This window comes from Leucopleurus acutus (genome assembly GCF_964270905.1).
Source record: "Leucopleurus acutus genome assembly, chromosome: 10".
Lineage (NCBI taxonomy): Eukaryota > Metazoa > Chordata > Mammalia > Artiodactyla > Delphinidae > Leucopleurus > Leucopleurus acutus.
Genome location: NC_139153.1, coordinates 103,357,594 through 103,377,233, shown reverse-complemented (window position 1 = coordinate 103,377,233; position 19,640 = coordinate 103,357,594). Strand labels below are relative to the sequence as shown.

General features: G+C 42.7%; 1 protein-coding gene across 2 annotated transcripts in view; it reads left to right on the top strand.

Moving 5' to 3' along the window:
• Positions 1-19,296, top strand: part of RIPK1 (receptor interacting serine/threonine kinase 1) — a 34,546-nt gene extending 15,250 nt beyond the window's left edge. For both annotated transcript variants that reach the window (XM_082848902.1, XM_082848903.1), the window contains exons 5-11: positions 1,515-1,740; positions 3,702-3,851; positions 8,726-8,802; positions 12,491-12,581; positions 13,462-14,034; positions 15,254-15,406; positions 17,051-19,296. In XM_082848902.1, the coding sequence (XP_082705028.1) occupies positions 1,515-1,740; positions 3,702-3,851; positions 8,726-8,802; positions 12,491-12,581; positions 13,462-14,034; positions 15,254-15,406; positions 17,051-17,337 (1,557 nt within the window). In that variant the 3' untranslated portion in view covers positions 17,338-19,296. The remainder of the gene's footprint in view (positions 1-1,514; positions 1,741-3,701; positions 3,852-8,725; positions 8,803-12,490; positions 12,582-13,461; positions 14,035-15,253; positions 15,407-17,050) is intronic.
• Positions 19,297-19,640: the final 344 nt, after the last annotated feature.

Sequence of the window (19,640 nt, the reverse complement as noted above, 5' to 3'; positions counted from 1 at the left end):
ATTTACTTTCATCTCCTTTTTTATTTTTAGTATTTATTTATTTACTTATTTGGCTGTACCCGTGGCATGCGGGATCTTCGTTGCCGTGAGCGGGATCTTTAGTTGAGGTATTTGAGCTCTTAGTTCCCCGACGAGGGATAGAACCTGGGCCCCCTGCATTGAGAGTGTGGAGTCTTACCCGCTGGACCCCCAGGGAAGTCCCGTCATCTCCTTTTTCTAACTCAGTTTCCTGTTGAAGACTCTCTTTCCCCCGTAGGAACAGGAAGAAGGCAAAGGGTTTTCTTTTGCTCACGCAGGAGCAAGCACTCCCTAGGCGGAGCATCACATCTAGTTGGCTCTGGCGGCAGGAATCCAAGCGCAAGCACCTGAAAGGGGAGGTGGCGTCTGGCGGAGGACTCGGGAACTGCTTACACAGGCATGCCTTCACCAGGCGATTCTGCTTCTCACACTCTGTTCTAGTCCTGGACGGGGGTTTTTATTCCTGTGTCTTTAAAAGAAGGTTCTTCTTTACATTAATAACTTATCTGTTACGTTCTGGGTTAGAATTTGAGGATTTTAGATAATCACGTGCCAGAAATCATCCCCAAATGCTTGGATTCCTTGAGGCAAAAGTGAAACTGTCACCTCTGATGTCTTAACTGTAGTGTTCTGTCATTCTGCCCTGCCGCCTCCCTCTTTGTTCCTGGTAGTTTTTCTTTGCTTTTTCGTCTGTTTTTCCCTGCTTCTCATCCCACCTTCTCTTAGGTTCAGAACAGGTAGCACTGCAGTCCTTATCCTCAGTGTTGGGATCCTCGGAAATTCGCATCCTTGGGCTTCTGGACACCATTTGGGAGAATAGACGATGCAGTACCATCTGCTATACAAATCTGCTGGGAAGAAAGTACCTGTTTTTTCCTAACCTCAGAAATAGTTGAAAAATATATGCAGAATAAATGAGGAATTAGAATGAACATGTTTTGTTGTGTTCATCTCAGAAACATCTTCTGCTTTTCTCACCCCACCCCCAGGTTTTACTGCATAAGAATTGAGATACCAGAATTTCACACAGACATTTCTGTTTTGTTTCCTTTTTTTATAAATTTGTTTCTTTTTTTGGCTGTGTTTGATTTTTGTTGCTGCGCGTGGGCTTTCTCTAGTTGCGGCGAGCGGGGGCTACTCTTCTTTGCGGTGTGTGGGCTTCTCATTGCGGTGGCTTCTCTTGTTGTGGAGCACGGGCTCTAGGCACGTGGGCTCAGTAGTTGTGGTGCACGGGCTTGGTTGCTCCACGGCATGTGGGATCTTCCCGGACCAGGGCTTGAACCTGGCGCATAGACATTTCGTAAGGGAGATTTTCTAGATGGCTGAGGACATACAGTTGCTACTTCTGAGCAGTAGCTGTTTTAAACTTATCTAGTGCAACCATTTCTGGAAATGTTACTGTACCTCACATCTACTGAAGAAGGCCCAGATTTGAAGGCAAATCTGATTTGCTTGTAGCCTTCACAGAACAATCCCGTGGGTTTGCTCCCTTGCAGATAGCTGACCTTGGCCTTGCCTCCCTTAAGACGTGGAGTGAGCTGATGAAAGAGGAGCTTACTGCGCAGAGGAGAGGAAACAGCACCACGAAGAACGGCGGCACCCTCCACTACATGGCCCCCGAGCACCTGAACGACGTCAGCTCGAGGCCCTCCGAGAAGTCGGACGTGTTCAGCTTCGCCATAGTGCTCTGGGCCGTCTTTGCCAACAAGGAGCCGTATGAAAGTAAGGCAGTTACAGAGGAGTGGGATTTGGGTACTAATGAAAGTTGTTCAACAGAATATGAGCCTTCAGTGAAGTCAGTTAAGATGTATCATTGTTTGTTCATTTAATGTCTGTCTTACCGACTGGACTATAAGCTCCACAAGGGCCAGGACCACATCTGTTCCATTCACTGCTGTTTCCCCAGTATCTACACATACAGTACCTGGAACGTAGTAGGTGCTCAGGAAGTGTTTGTTGAAAGAATGAGTCATCTCAGTTTAGGAGTCAGGGATCGTAGGACAGGTAGGAGCCTTGGTAACGCGTCTAAGCTTGGGAGGTGCTGTAACATTCCATGATTCCTGCCGGACAGGAAGGCTTGCCGGCTTCTGCTTATGAGGGGTTAACCCTTTCAGGGCATACACTCCATACTTTCATTCATCCCCTAATCCTTCATTCATTCAGCAATTGTTTCTTTTCAGTACTTACTGTGGGACTTTACTCAGAATTGAGAATATAAAGATGAGAAAGTTGTGGTTTGTGCAGGAGAACAGATTAGCCGTTCTTCAGTCTGTTAAGTATCTAAACTAATGGACGTTCTCCTGCCCATTCTTCCTGGGTGATTATCAGCTCGCATGGTTTAATGATCACCTCTTTGCTGACGCCTCCCAAATCTCCAGCCCTGGCCTGGATATCCACTTGTCTATTAGTCACACCCAGTCCACATACCAGGGGAACCCCAAAGCAGCGTCCCCCCAAAACAAAGCCATCTTCTCCGTGCTGTCCTAGTAGCTCATTCAGCTTTGCTCTTGTGTTCAGAAAATGGAATCACCAACCACCAACCGAGCTGCCCAACCAGAAATTTTAGTCATTCCGTACTCAACCTTGCCCCTCATCTCCCACCTCCAATCAGACACCAAAACCTATGAATTCGGGACTTCCCTGGTGGTCCAGTGGTTAGAACTCCTCACTTTCACTGCTGAAGGCCCAGGTTTAATCCCTGGTCGGGTAACTTAAGATCCCGCAAGCCACGTGGCGTGGCCGGGAAAAAAAACAAAAACCAAAAAAACAACAACTGTGAACTCAAGGTGTATCTGATTCAAGGTACATCCGCTTCTCCCCATCCCCCACAGGGCCCTCACTAGGTCAGACCCTCTGTGTTTCTATGGCAGTCTCCTCACACCGCCCGCCATTCACACTGCAGCCAAACTGCTCTACCTAAAAAGCAAATGAGACCGTCTCACCCATCTGTTTAAAATCCTGCCAAGGCACCCTTGACATTCAGGGTAAAGTTCAGATTCCTCAGTGTGGAGTACAGGGTCCTTTCTGATTTGGCTTTTGTTTCTCTCTCTAACCTTATTCCTTCCTCACTTCCTTTGGTCAATATGCCCAGTTACACTGAACTATTCATAATTTCTGGGATGCATCATGATTTCTGCAACTTCCAGTCTATTCATATCCTGCTTTCTTAGCCTGGATCCTCCTCTCTGAATCCTCCTTCCCGCTTCTTTACCTGGATAATTCCTGCCTATTGTTCTGCACTCAACAAAGCCTTCTCTGACCTTCTAGTCTTGGTCCGGTTACCAGAACCCTTTGTACTTACTTCTCGAGTAGCCATTATCACTCTACATTTTAAGTCATTCTTATTAAACTGAGCTCCTCCAAGGCAAGTGCTGTCCCGTATTTGTCTTTGTATGAAAATCTGGAGTGTGGCATTGGCTTTATTCACATATTCCATTTGCTCTACGAGGAGTCAGCTTTGCTGTGAATTCTCTCTTTCATCTGCAGAAACTAAAATGCTGTTTGATCATCTCCTCAGTGGAAGTCATCAGCTCGTTGTCCCAGGGCCGTTCTGCCCCTGCCGGATGCGGCGGCTGTACTGGGAGCGTCCCCTAGGCAGAGCGGCTTCGTCCAAGTTCTGTCACCTCCCTGCCTGAGAGGAGCAGGACCTGAGAGCTCAGCTTAAGCTCCTCTTTGTTTTATAGATGCTGTCTGTGAGCAGCAGCTGATAACGCGCATCAAATCTGGGAGCAGGCCGGACGTGGAGGACATCACTGGGCACTGCCCGCGGGAGGCCGTCAGCATCATGGAGCAGTGCTGGGCGGTGAATCCAGAAGATCGGCCGACGTTTGCTGGTGAGCATCTTCCATGGCTGCACGGTCTCCGCGTGGTGACCTTCCTAGTGAGATGCCGACAGGAAGTTGCTTTGAGTTTTTAGAAAACTGAGTTCCACTTGTGATTTCAACTGATTTTCTAGATTCCAAACACTTTGTTCAATGAAAAGTTGTCATCCCTCCCCAGAGCATGAAGGCATATAAGGTCCTCTTGTTTCTTTGTGGGGTTTTTTCCCCCATAATTAACTTTTTAAAAATTGTGTTAGAATATACGTGGCACATAATTTACCGTTCTAACCATTTTCAGGTGTACAGTTGAGCGACATTAAGTACATTCACAATGTTTGCACCCATCACCACGATCCGTCTCCAAAACTTTTTCATCTTCCCCAGCTGAAACTGTATCTATTAAACAATAACCCCCCATCTCCTCTCCCCCAGCCCCTGGCACCCATCGTTCTACTTTCTGTCTCTCTGAATTTGGCTACTCCGGGACCTCATGTAAGTGGAATCACACAGTATTTGTCCTTTGTGACTGGCTTATTTCACTGTACACAGTATCTTCAGGGTTCATCCACGTTGTAGCCTGTGTCAGAATCTCCTCCCTTTTCACTGCCGAGTGGTACTCCGTGGTATGTAGACCACATTTTGTCTATCCATTCATCTGCTGAATGGGTTGCTTCCACAGGCCTTCTTATTTCTTAGCTTTTATTTCATTTCCCTTCCCTTGTGAAGCTGGCATCTCTGGAAATGTGATTTTGTCATTTGGATTGGGCCAATAATAGAAGGAGAAGGAAAGGGACATGGACATCCCACATCTGTGTACCTCTTCTCATTCCCTTGTGTTGCCCAGGATCTTGCTAAAGTCCTAGAGGCAGAGGAAAGAAGAAAATCAGAGGAAAGGGGCAGAGGAAATAAGAAAATCAGGTGCGGAAAAAATAAATAGCAGGAAGGAACGTAGGAGCCTACAAAGGATTTTGCTCTCATATTTCTGCTATGAGAAAACAGAATTGAAGCCCTACCTACCACTCCCACCAAAGGGTTAGAGGGGTGACTGATTTAGTTGCCTGTTTCCTTATCTGCTGAATCTTATCCTGGCTTGCTTTCTTCTCTCATGCCTTTTTCACTTTTTTAAACTAAAATTCTTATTTTGAGGTAATTGTAGATTTACATGCAGTTATAAGAAATAACACAGGTATCCCATGTACCCTTTACCTCGTTTCCCCCACTGATAACATCTGGCCAGACTACAGGACTGCATTACCACTGGGATATTGACACTGCCACAGTCGGATACAGAACCTTTCCATCACCACAAGGGTCCCTCCTGTTGCTCTTTCAGAGGAGTAAAGCTGCTGTAAATACTCATGTTGCAGGTTTTTGTGTGAATATAAGTCTTTGTTTCTCTGGAATAAAAATACCCCGGAGTGAAAGAACTAGGTCATATGGTAGGTTCATGTTTAGGGTTTTTTTTTTTTTTTTTTTTAAACAAACTGCCAAACTGGGAATTCCCCGGCGGTCCAGTGGTTAGGACTCCGTGCTCTCACTGCCAAAGGCCCAGGTTCAGTCCCTGGTCGGGGGACTATGATCCCACAAGCCGCGTGGCACGGCCAAAAAAACCCCAAAAAACAAGATCACACATGCCAACAACAACAACAACAAAACAAAGCAAAACAAAACTGCCCAACTGTTTTCCAGAGTGGCTGTACCATTTTATATTCTCACCAGCTTCTCTGCATCCTTACCAGCATTTGGTGGTGTTGCTGTTTTTTAATTTTAGCCACTCTGATAGGTATGTAGGGATATCTCTTTGTGGTTTTAATTTGGATTTCTGTAATGGCTAATGTTGGTGAATGTCTTTTCATGTTCTTATTTGCCATCTGTGTATCTTCCTTGGTGAAAAATGTTGCTCTATGTCTTTTGCCCATTTTCTAATTGGATTTTGTTTTTTCACTGTTGAATTTAGAGTGTTCTTTATATATTCTATATATAGTATTCCTTTCTTGGACATGTGGTTTTCAAATATTTTCTCCCAGTCCGTAGCTTTGTTTTTTTCATCCTTTTAGCAGGGTCTTTTACAGAGCAAAAGTTTTTTATTTTGATGAAGACTCATTCATTAATTTTTCCTTTTATGTATTACACTTTTGGTGTCAAGTCTAAGGACACTGTCAGGGTTAGATCCCAAATTTTTTTTTCTGTTTTGTTCTAAAATTCTTACGGTTTTACATTTAAGTCTCTGTTAAGTTTTTTTTTGTTTGTTTTTTTTGTTGTCAAGGAAAATTTATTATTGCTAACATAAGAATGGTAACACAGCACTAAATATTGGTTGTCTTTCTTGCCAGTTATTTAATTTATGTCTTACTGGGAAAATACCATGATCCATTTTGAGTTAATTTTTGTATAAGGTGTGAGACTTAGGTTGAAGTTTGCTTTTTTTTTTCTTTTTGCCTCATTCCAACGCCACTTGTTGAAAGGCTGCCCTTCTTCCCTTGCATTGTTTTTTGTCCTTTGTCAGAAATCAGTTGGGATATTTGTGTGGGTCTATTTCTGGGTTCTCTGTTCTGGTCCATTACTCTATGCATCTATCCCTACTCCAGTACCTACGGTCTTAATTACTCTAGTGACATAAGTTCTTGAAATTGGATGGACTGATTTCTCCCACTTTTTTCTTCATTTAAAAAGTTATTTTAACGACTTTAGTTCCTGTCTTTCCATATAAAATTTAGAAAAATCTTGTCTATGTCTAAAAAAAGAATCTTACTGGGATTTTGATAGGAATTGTGTTAAACCTGTGTATCCATTTGGGGAGAATTGACATCTTTACTATATTGAGTCTTCTAATCCATGAACACAATATGTCTCTCCATTTATTTAGATTGTCTTTGATTTCTTTATCAGTGTTGTATCGTTTTCAACATACAAGTCCTATATATCTATTTCCTTTTTTTTTTTTAGCAATTATAAGTAGGTTGTATTTTTAACTTAGGTGTCCATTTGTTCATTGCTAGAATATAGAAGTAGAGTTGATTTTTTATATGTTAATCTTATATCCTGTGACCTTGTCGAACTCACTAACTGGTTCTAGGAGTTTTTTGGAGATTTTTTTAGACTTTCATGTCATTTCCAAACAGGGACATTTTCATTTCTTTCTTTCTGATCTGTTTGGTTTTTATTTCCTTTTCTTGCTTTATTGCACTGGCTAGAATTTCCATTCATTTTTATTGTTCTGTCTTCCATTTCACTGACTTTCCTCTTTCTCCTCCATTTTGCTGTAGAGTTCATCCACTGAGCTTTTTATTTGCCTTATTTTATTTTTCAGTTCTAAAATTTCACTGAAATTTCTTTCATATCTTCTGTTTCTTTGTTGATGTTTTCTATTTTTCCATTTGTTTCAAGCATGTTCATAATTGCTTCTCGAAGCATTTTTATCATGGCTGTTTAAAAATCTTCAATGTGTAATCCTAATGTCTCTGTCATCTTGATGTTGGCATCTGTTAGTTGTCTTTTGTCATTCAGTTTGTGACCTTACTGGGTCTTAGTATGATGAATGATTTTTCTATTGAAACTTGTACACTCTCTTACTATGAAGCCTTCTGTTTTTAACTGGCCTCTTCTGACATGGCTTTGATAAAGAAAGTGTGACTGCCACCTTGTTAGCACCAGGTGAAAGGAAGTCAGTTTCCCCACTTGGCCCTGTTGACACCTGAAGTGGGAGGCTTTTCGTTACTACTGGTCAGGGGTGAGGGTTTCAGTGGAGTCCACATGGTCTCCATGGACACTGCAATGGAGGTAAAGTCCCGACTCACCCAAGGCCTCTTCTGATAGTTCCCCATCGGGATAGGGAAGGAGCATCTTATTACTGCAAGGTGAGGATGCAAGTTCAGTCTACCTGTGTTGTCCACTGACACCACAGGAGTAGAGGGGCTATTACCACCTGACTGGAAGGAAAGTTCTGGCCTCCTCTTTGGCCTTCTCTGACATCACCCTGGTGGGGTGTTGGAGCACCCTGTCAGTGTCTTCTGGGGTCGGGAGTCTCAACTCCCCACTCAGTCTTTGCTGGTGGGGGTGGGGGATGGAGTCATGATTTTTCTATGGCATTTGGCTGGAGAGGGGTTATGGACTAAGCACTCTGTCTTGCTAGGCTGCCCCTTGCTTAGCCCTCTGGCCAGAAAGAACAGGTTTTTTGTTTTTTGTTTTTTTTTTAAGAACAGGCTTTTGTTGGGCTTTTTTGTTGGGTTGCTAGCTTCTTCAGGTCCAAGTCTGAGATCTGTGCAGCAAAAGAAAAAAAAAAAAAAAAAAATCCAGTAAGCTCACTGCCATGTCTTTCCTCAGATCCCAAAGTCCCTAGCTAGTCTGACTTTGTCTCTCCTCCTTTCGGTCTCCTTATGTTTGTTTTATATATAATATAACATATAGGGGTTCTTGTCATACTTAGTGGGAGAAATAAGGAAAAGTATGTCTATTCCATCTTCCCAAAAATGGAAATTACATTTTTCTTTTAAGGCCAACAGCTCTAACTTTATACCAGATCCTTATTCTGAGTGTTCCACCCTGTAGTAACTCAGATGCCAAAGGGACACAAACAAGGAGTCCACCCATCTTTTTTCATTTGGAAATTAACTCGTATTAGGTAGGGCTTTGTGCTGCAGCCAGAGAAACTGTCTATTATTAGGCAGGAGTCCTGGGTTTCCAGTGATATCCTATCCTTCGTTCTGTCTGTGTGATAGTCTTGTTAGTCTCTTTATGAAAGTCAGTGATTTGGCATTTAAGTTTATATTTCCCTGCTTTGCCCACAGATTACGGTAAGTAATTCAAAGATAATAGATTGGTAATATTTTAATTTTATTCTAGAAAATACTTAAGAAATTTAAAGTACTATTTTTTTTTATATATAGGCATTGAAGAGAAATTTAGGCCTTTTTATTTAAATCAATTAGAAGAACATGTAGAAGAGGATGTGAAGAGTTTAAAGGTAGGTAACATAGCAGCTGCTCAAAATGCTAACATATTGAAGCATATATATTGTCAGTCATGAAAACCAAAGCATTATACTGAGATTATTACTGAGATTTGAGGTAAGCTAGCTTGGTAACCACAAAAAACAAAATAGGCAGTTTTATGCAGATATCATCAAGTTAGCATACTGGACCCGTTCCTCTGTCAAAACTAACGAAATGAGAGAAAAATATATCTACCAATATGAAAACAAAAGCACAACATTACTGGAACAGGATGGAAAGTACCATAGGTGGGTCAGTCATTTTGAGGAATTCTTGAAAGATAAAAAGCCAACAGAATTATTTATATCTGTTGAGACATAAAACAGGAAAAAAGTTTTAAAAGGCTGCCCCAAACATGATAATCAAGAAGTCACAGTGGAAGACGTCTCGGGTCAGCGTGTAGAAGAAGTGGGTGGTCACACGGGACGTTGGTAGGCGTCGTCATTTGGGAGCCGTGGTTGTGTCAGTTTTAAAAGTTGGCTCCTCCCTCCTCACGTCTTGTGCCAAAGCAGCAGATGGAAGCAGCATGTGCCCAGGGCTGAAGCAGTGAGTTTGGTGCCTGAGATCAGAGAGGTATGTCAGAGACTGTTGCCAACTAACCAACCAAGAGGAACAGAGACCTCCCCTCCTCACACACTCAGGAAACAAGCTGTTATCTTAAGTCTTACAGCAACGTGCTGCTATAATCGTGAAAGGGAGACTGCAGTAAATAAAACAGGCAGGCAGACAGAGATTTTAAGATATATACACACACACACACACACACAGTCAGATAGTCAAGAATTGCCAGGCTGGCCCTCATCAAAAAATCTACAAACAATGAATGCTGGAGAGGGTGTGGAGAAAAGGGAAGAACCCTCTTGCACTGCTGGTGGGAATGTAAATTGATACAGCCACTGTGGAGAACAGTACGGAGGTTCCTTAAAAAACTGAAAACAGAACTACCATACAACCCGCAATCCCACTACTGGGCATAGACCCTGAGAAAACCATAATTCAAAAAGAGTCATGTACCAAAATGTTCATTGCAGCTCTATTTACAATAGCCAGGACATGGAAGCAACCTAAGTGTCCATCAACAGATGAATGGATAAAGATGACGTGGCGCATATATACAATGGAATATCACTCAGCCATAAAAAGGAATGAAATAGTGCCTTTAGTAGAGATGTGGATAGACCTAGGGACAGAGTGAAGTAAGTCAGAAGGAGAAAAACAAATACTGTATAATATCGCTTATATGTGGAATCTAGAAAAATGGTACAGATGAACCTAGTTCCAGGATAGGAATAGAGACGTAGACGTAGAGAATAGACATGTGGACACAGGGTGGGAAGGGGAGGGTGGGATGAATTGGGAGATCTGGATTGACATATATACACTACCATGTGTAAAATAGATAGCTAGTAGGAACCTGCTGTATAGCACAGGAAGCTCAGCTTGGTGCTCTGTGACGACCTCGATGGGTGGGATGGGGGGTGGGAGGGAGGTCCAAGAGGGAGGGGATATAGGTGTACATATAGCTGATTCACTTCGTTGTACAGCAGAAACTAACACAACATTGTAAAGCAGTTATACTCCAATTAAAAAAAAAACAAAATTAAAATAACATAAAAATGCCTATGTGTTAAGTAAAAAGCAACATACAAAATGCTACAAACTGTACACATAGTTAATATCCTGTGTCATTCTCCCCTAAATCATTCATATGTTGATTCTGAATATTTTTGATCATCTACCTATGCAGCAGGCACTCTGTTAAGACCATAGTGCAAATATGACCAGGGGAAAAAACTTGTAGAAAATATAAAATGTTAATTTTTTCACTTGAGTAGGTTTCTATTTAAAGATAATCCTATACATTTTCTATGTCTTTTATAATGAGTATTATTATTTTTATAAGGGAAGAAGTTTTTTTTTAATTGTAGTAAAATATACATAACATAAACTTTACCATCTTACCTGATGTTTAAGTATACAATTCAGTGGCATTACGTATACTCACAATGTTGTACCACCACGACCAGTATCCATTTCCATTTGTATTATCCCAAACAGAAGCTCTGTATCCCAAGCAACAGCTCCCCATTCCTTCCTCTCCCCAGCCCCTGGTAACCTCTATTCTAATTTCTGTCTCTATGAATGTGACTGTTCTAGGTGCCTCATAGACATGGGATCATACAATTTGTCTTTTTGTGTCTAGCGTATTTCACCTAGCATAATGTTTTCAAGGTTCATCCATTTTGTAGCATGTATCAGAACTTCATTCCTTTTTAAGGCTGAATAATATTCCATTGTACGTATACGTCACATTTTGATTATTCATTCATCTTTGATGGATACTTGAGTTGTTTCCACCTTTTGTCTATAATGAATAATGCTGCTATGAACACTGGTATACAAGTGTCTTTTTGAGTCTTCGCTTTTAATTATTTGGGGTATATACCTACGTGTGGAATTGTTGGATTGTATGATAATTATACATTAAACATTTGAGGAACCATCAAACTGTTTTCCATAATATCTACACCATTTTATATTCCCACCATCAACTTACAAGGTTTCCAATTTCTCTACCTTCTCACTAACACTTTTCATTTTCTGGGTTTTGTTTTGTTTTGATAATAGCCATTGTAATGAATGGCAGTTTTGGTTTGCATTTCTCTTTGAGTAATGATGTTGAGCATCTTTTCATGTGCTTCTTGGCCATCTGTATGTCTTCTTTGGAGAAATATCTATTCAAGTCCTTTGCCTGTGTTTGAACTGGGTTGTTTCTTTTTTGTTGTTGAATTATAGGAATTCTTTATATAATCTGGATATTCATCCCTTATATTTATGTGATTTACAAAAATTTTTCCCTACTCTGTGGGTTGTCTGTTCTCTCTCTTGATAGTGTCCTCTGATGTACAGAAGGTTTTAATTTTGATGTAGTCCGGTTACCTATTTTGTTGCCTGTGCTTTTGGTGTTATATCCAAGAAATCATTGCCAAATCAATGTCATGAAGCTTTTCCCCTATGTTTTCTTCTTATATAATTTTAGCTCTTAAGCTTAGGTCTTCGATCCATTTGAGGTAATTTTTATATATGTTTGTGTATGTTGAAAGGTAAGGATCTAACTTCATTCTTTCACATGTAGATACCAGTGTTCCCCCACTGAATGGTCGTGGCCCCCTTGTCAAAAATCAATTGGCGGTCCAGTGGTTAAGACTTGGTGTTTCCACTGCAGGGGGCAAGGGTTCCATCTCTGGTTGGGGATCCCGCATGCTGTACGGCAAAAGTAAATAAATAAATAATAAAAAATAAAAATAAAAAATCAATTGGCCATATATGCAAGGGTTTATTTCTGGGTTCATTATATTCCATTGGTCTGTATGTCTTTCCTTAGGCCAATACCACACTGTTTTGATTACTGTAGCTATGTAGTGAGTTTTGAAATCAGGAAGTGTGAGCCCTCCAACTTTGTTCTTTTTTAAGATTGTTTTGGCTATTTAGGGAAAAGAGTTTATTTTCTTAAAGAAGTATTTACTGCTTGTAAGAGCTATGTGAAATTTCTACCTTCTGAAAAATTCGTTCTTCCTTACAACAATTTTCTGGAATTTTTTGGCCAACCCAGTATTTTCTGCTGTTTACTAAAGTATGTCTTTATGTTCTTAATTCTAGAAAGAGTATCTGGGCCAAAATGAAATTGTAAAGAGAATGAAGTCTCTCCAAATTGGTTGCGTAGCAATGTCTCCAAGCAGGTCAAATTCAGGTAACTTACACTGTGATTGAAAATCTATTTATTCACTTATTTGTTTGTTCATTCACTCACTGTACTGTCTAAAAGGCTGTTTACAACTATATGAGAAACAGAAGAAGCTATAAAATATAACAGCTGGCTTAAAAGACTTTCTAATATATTCGGAGTTAAGGTACATATATTTGAAATATTAGGTAACAACATGTTCACCAAAATCATAAAGTATCCTGAACACAAGAGGCCTAATATATCTGATAGGGAGGAAGTGACAGCTCAGGAAAAAGACGGGAACCTATGTGGGAGCAAAGTCCTTGAGAAGGTCAGGGATGGCTGGGTCCAGAGTACATGCAGAGAGGTTGGCCTCAGATTCAAGCAGGGATACTTTTTTCATTTAACAGAAGGGAAAGCAGAGTATAGGATATTGAAGCCACTTATCAGCTGCCTGTTCTGAGGCACATCACCTGACTTCTTGTAAGCCCCATCCATCATTGTAGTAATAAGTGTTCCTACTCTTATAGGACTTTTAAAGAACAAAAGAATCCACGGAAGTGCTTAGCTCAGAACTGCTGCCATTCTTATTTTCCGGCCCTGCGTCACAACAAGGGGACACCTTCTCTGCTCCAACACAAGTCCTTTTCTTCCTTGGTCATTCCTACAACACCCACTTTTCTGCTGCTTGGTTATAACTTCTCTCGTGCTCTCGCACTGCCAGGCAGGGACGGCTGCTTATTACCTGTGTAACTCACAGGAGGAAAAGCACCTGGTAAACGCGTTTTCTTTGTTCTCAGAGTTTTCAGTGTGTTACTCCAAGGTACAGATTCATGACTGTGCTCAGGTTTTTACTCTTAACGTTTCATGAAACTCTTTCTGACGCTGATTCATTTGTTTTCAGCCACAGAACAGCCCAGTTCGCTGCACAGTTCACGGGGATTCGGGCTGGGTCCTGTGGAGGACTCCTGGTTCGCTCCCGCCCCAGAGCAGCAGCAGCAGCAGGAGGAGGACCCCCTGCTGCACAGTAAACTCCAGGAGGAGGCCAACTACCATCTTTACGGCAGCCGCATGGACAGGCATACGGAAGAGCAGCCCAGACAGAATGTGGCTGACAGGAGACAGGAAGAGAGGAGACGGAGGGTCTCCCATGACCCTTTTGCACAGCAGAGACCTTATGAGAATGCTCAGAACGCAGGGCTGAAAGGCCTTGCTTATTCCGGTGCAACCAATCATGGTAGTGCGGTACAGCAACCAGCAGGGCTAACCAGCCAGCCCCAGCTACCACACTGGAGAAACGGATTGTGTACATCACTCGGTTTGGGAGCAAGGCCAGTGGATCTGAGAACCGCAGGTCCAGGAGTTCGGGATGGGCCACATCCAGGCCACATGCCAAGCCTGTATAAAACTCCAGTGCCTGAGACCAACCTACTGGGAAACACACCCACCATTCCATTCCGCTCCTTCCCATCAAGAGGTAAACAGGCCTTTCAGTCACACTGTTCTATTTTGTAACCTTTCCTGAAAGTAAAGCAGCCATTAGCTCTGTTGTAGACTGTAAGTGAACAAAGGACAAGCTGTTTGGGGTCTTCAGCCACCAGACACACCTTGCCTTCTCGGAATAAGTCTCCATCAGACCACCTGGCCTAGGCTCTTGGTTTGGGTAGAAGTCAGTGCAGCTGCCCACAAGTGTCAGGCCACAGGTCTTTGCATCTAGTAGGCATCTTCCACTCTAACCCGAATCTCGGTAGCTCCTCTATGTCTGATCTCTGATGTAAGTGAAGGTATCTGCTTGTATTCTTCCGCTTGCTTGCTGTTTTCTGAAGGTAAGAAATAAATCTTGGATATTTTCATTTTTTATCTCATATAGGCCAAAGACTACCACTGGTGATGAAAACCACGTTGTTGGGCAACCATCACCACCATCCACCTCCAGAACTCTTTCTTCTTCCCAAACTGAAACTGTACCCATCAGACAATAACTCCCCATTCTCCTTCCTCCCAGCCCCTGGCAACCACCCTTCTACTTTCTGTCTCTATGAATTTGATGGCTCTAGGGACCTCATATAAGTGGAATCATATGGTATTTGTCCTTCTGTGACTGGGTTATTCACTGAGCACAATGTCGTCAAGGTCCACCCATGTTACAGCCTGTGTCAGAATTTCCTTCTTTTCTAAGGCTGAATAGTATTCCATTGTATGGATGGACCACATTTTGTTTATCCATTCATCCGCTGTTGGACACTTGGGTGCCTTCCACTTTTTGGCAATTACGAATAATGCTATGAACATGGGTGTATAAATATCTGATTGAGACCCTGCTTTCAGCTCTTTGGGGTATATACCCGGTAGAATTGCTGGATTGTATGGTAATTCTATTTTTAATTTTTTGAGGAACCACCATACTGGTTACCACAGTGGCTGTACCATTTTATATTTCCACCAGCAGTGCATACGGGTTCCAATTGCTCCACAACTTTGCCAACACTTATTATTTTCTATACTTTTGATAGTTGCCATCCTAATGGATGTGAGATGATTCAGCCACCTTTTAAAGAAGAAAATTTCAAAGGGTGGCATAGGATAAATAATTGAACTTAAGCATTTGGAGTAAAACCCTGCCCCTTTACCACATAGTACTTTTTTCTCTTGCTTTCAGTCTAGATGTACTTACCTGTGTGTTTCTCTCTAATCAGATGAGTCTTTAAAATATGGCATATACAACAGTTTTGGCGTTCAGATTGGAAACAATAATTTTATGGAGATTGGCGGAATGAGTCCATTGGTACTGGACAGCACGTACATGAACTTGAAAGAAGACCCAGCTTCTAAGTACCGAGATATCTTTGGTAAGATGCCCTTGAAGGACCCATCTATAGTAACCTTGAACTGTCTTATCTAATATTTCACTGATTATTCTCTGTGAAAGTGCCCTATCTTTCCTCTCTAAAATAGCTCTGTAATTTCCATGTAATTGCTTTGTAACTTATTTATGTTTACTCTGGAGATAATTAGAATATCTAATTCATGGATTTGCTGTGAAAGTTAAACGAGTCAATATGAATAAAGAGCTTAGTACACTGCCTGGCACATTATAAGATATACAAGTGTTAAACACACCATCATCATCATCGCATCAGTATTAGTACCTAGACCTAGCAGCAGTAGCTCCCTCAGGTCCTCGTCCAAAGGGATTCTGTAAAAGGTAGAAGACTATGCCCTCAGCTGCACATGCATAATAAAATAAGAGGGCTTTCTCTTGTGGCGTTCCACCATGCAGCCTCATAACATTAATCCCAAAACGCAACCTGGGAAAAGCAGTCACGAGGCCAAAGCAATGTGATTTAAGAACCCAGCTTTCTAATTAACCCTAGGATGGGCAGTTTTTTTAAATCAAGGGCCAGGTAGTAAATGTTCTAGGCTTCACTGGTCCTGAGGTCTCTGTTGCAGCTACTCAGCTAACACTGTAGTACAGTAGCAGCCACAGACGGTATGTACACGAATGGGCGTCGCTGTGTTCTAATAAAACGGTTTACAAAAACAAGCAGCGGGCTGGATTTGGCCCATGGGCCATAGTTTGACAATCCCCGGTCTAACCCATTTGAAGGCTAGTCTTTAAAATCTAGAGCCGCAGTTCCTAATTTTGGGGGTGACAGGGGTACCTTTGAGAATCTGATGAAACCCAGCGTCCCTCTCCTGGCGAAGCGTTGACAGAATTTTGGACTCCTGACGTCCAGTGGTGATGGCAGAAGCTGCACTGTGGGGAGTTGGGGAAAATGAGGTATCTTTTTTCTCATATTCAGCTTACTGAGGTCGGACAAGGATCAAGAAATTGGGTTTGTTTGTGGTGTTTTGGTGGTTTTATACTTTTATTTTGCTTCATTTTATTATTTTTACGAAGGCCTGAGAGGAAGGAACAAGTAGAAAGAGAGAGGTTATGGCTGTAGGAGGAAAGAGGACAGCACTTGGGGCAGGGGAGGGATAAGTCCAAAAATACCTCATCCATTAAAAGACAAGGCAAGGCAGTGTAATGAAACCAGTTCGCAGCCGGTGGTCTCAGTTTCCTTGATTAAGTAAGAGGAAAGCAAACTGTTGGGTGAAGGGTATCCTGAGTTGAATGACCTTAACTCTGGCCAGATGTAAGTGGAAAATGCCCTAAAGGAACAAAAATGGTGTCTTCCCCCTTGACATCAGGAATGTGTGATATAAACAAGGGCTGCGGCTCAGGTTGTACACAACAGCCTAGTAACCAGAGGGGTTTCGCTCTCTAAGCCTCGGGCTGTGCCTCAGACCTGCGCCTCCCAGGGCGGGGGAAGAGGTTCCTCCACGTGGGCTGGCAGACAGGTAAAGTATCAACCGATGAGCCCACAACCATAGCATGAAGAAGTTATCTTTTTCACCGTCTCCTGGGACTCTTCACTTTATACAGGTCTTTGAAGCTAGACATTCAAATGGCCATAGCTTGATGCCTTCTTCTCTTTTCTATTTGGCAGATAATACCACTAGTCTGACTGATAAACACCTGGACCCAGTCAGAGAAAATCTGGGCAGGCAGTGGAAAGACTGTGCCCGTAAGCTGGGCTTCTCCCAATCTCAGATTGATGAAATTGACCATGACTATGAGCGAGATGGACTCAAAGAAAAGGTTTACCAGATGCTCCAAAAGTGGCTGATGAGGGAAGGCAGCAAGGGGGCCACCGTGGGAAAGCTGGCCTTTGCGCTCTACCAGTGTTCCAGGCTAGACCTGCTGAGCCGCCTGACACACAGCAGCCAGAACTAAGCCCACAGGGGCTCCTGCAGCAGGAGGCCCTCTCCTCACTCGGTGAGCGACCCACCGAAAGCCTGCTGCCTCAGAAGGTTCAGAATTCTTTCCTCACTGATGCGGGTTCTGTGCGTAAAAATCATTTCCTGCCTTTCATAGCTGGAGGATGGGAAAAGAAATCTACAGCAAACAACCCACTGCACAGGAAGACCTATTCATGGCCAAGGTCCAATCAAAACAGAAGCCTAATAGCGTTTTGAAAGGGAGAGAGATTCAAGGGAGATCATTTTCTTTCAGATTATTCCATAACCTTCAGTGATGCTGTTCATTCAGTTTCTTGACGTTTTGCTTGAGCAAGGAAAAAAAAATTAATATTTTAGAATATAAACTAAATCAGCTTTCTAATTCTGCACTGTCTTCTCTACATAGGCTCCTGTTGTAACCGAAGCACTGTAAAATGCTGCATTCTCGTCAAATGGGATTTTTTTCTATCACAACCACAGTTCATTCCAAAATTATAGGGTCTCAACTTCAGGATCAAATTCTGTGTCAGTCACTACGGGCTTCAGGAGTTATATGCTATCTTCACTCTGTAAATTAACGGAAGCGATTTTAAGGAGTACAGACAAGGGGGGAAAAATAGAGAACAAAAATAGGAGACTTTCCCAGGCTGTCATTGCACAGAATTGCTACTAATTCTGACGAGTACAAAGGTTCTTTCCTAGCATTCTGACACTTCAGGTACTTTTCCAACCTGCGTGCCCTGGAGAGGGAGCAGGTGTGCTGGGAGTATTGATCGCTTCACCCCTGGCTACGGCTGGAGCCTCAGGGCAGATCAGTGTTGAGCAGCTTCCTCAGTTTATCCCAGGATACTGTAGAAATAATTTCATTTTTTTCTGTGAGCTAGGCTGTAAAAGGACAGGTTCCGAGTCTGCTAGCTGTGCCTGTAGCACTCAACCTTTCAAAGCCCGCCTGAAACCAAGAAGGAGTGAAGGCACTCGAGGGCTAGGAGACTGACGTGACCAGGCCACCCAGCATCACCGCCCGCCCTTTGCTCGGCAGAGCAGGTGTGCCACTGTGCTCAGCCCTCCCGGGAGGGAGGCACACAGGGTGCGGTAAGGCCATCTGGCTGCCAGAACAGATCCTAGTGTTTGGTGGGTTCATAACAGTACTGTTGGTTCTGATTCTAAATCTCCTCCAGTCAGTGGTACTGTAAAGCAGAATTTCTTCACCTTGGCACTATTGGCATCTTGGGCCACGTAGCTCTTCGTTGTGGAGGGCTGTCCCGTACATCGTAGGGCATTTGGAAGCAACCCTGGCCTCTCCCTGTGAGATGCCAATAGTGCTTTTCTCCCCCTCCTCCCATCTCTAGTTGTGACAAACAGCAATGTCTCTGGACATTTCCAGATGTTCCCTGGAGGGGCAAAACTGCCCTAGTTGAAGACAGCACTGCTATAAAGTAGTGAACCTGTTTTCCTATCCACACATATCCAGGCTCACTACTTGGTTGCCACACAGCATTGGATCACATGGCCCAAAAGGAAAACTGGAGGGGCAGACAGTCCCAGGCTTGCTGGAGGGGGCTGGATGATTTCTTTTCTAAATGCATCCCTTGTGCCTCTCTTCTAAATTCCAAAGAGGTTGCATGATCCATGTTCAGAGGCAAAAAGCGTAAGATATCTTTAATGGACTTTTTAAAATAAAATTTTGTACCTCAAATGTTAGCCATGTGTTTGTATAAATGAAACAGTTTGAGATTCTCCACTGTGACTTTACCACGTGGGTTGGCATTTCCTTTTCACCCCTGCTACTGGCAGGAGAGAGGAAGCTGCTGATAGAAGAGGAGCTTCTTGACATTGCATTTTGACTTTCAAGATGAAAAACCCACTGATCCGAGAGCCTGCGGCACTGCCGTCCTTCACACCTGGCTCAGAGGCCCTTCCTTCAGCCTCCACTCTCTAAAAACTGGGCTGAAAAGGGCCAAATTTATACCTGAGGAGTTTCAGTACAAGGCCCAAGCACCACAAAAACACTAGTCTTGGGCAGAAACCAATTAAATGAGATGACATAGACTACAACTTGAGAAATAAGACTATCCATCTTGGCTCCGAATAAGACTATCCATCTTGGCTCCGAAAAAGCAAAGGTTGACACTGCTAAATAAGACCCGCTTCCAGGTCACGCATCGTGCTAAGGAGAGTCTCCACTTGATGCTATGGTCATGACCTTTGCTTTGGGTCCATTATATGAAGTTAGGTCTTCAGCAACAAGGAGTTATTTCTCACAAAACATTTTAAATAGTATTTTGATGTACATTTTAA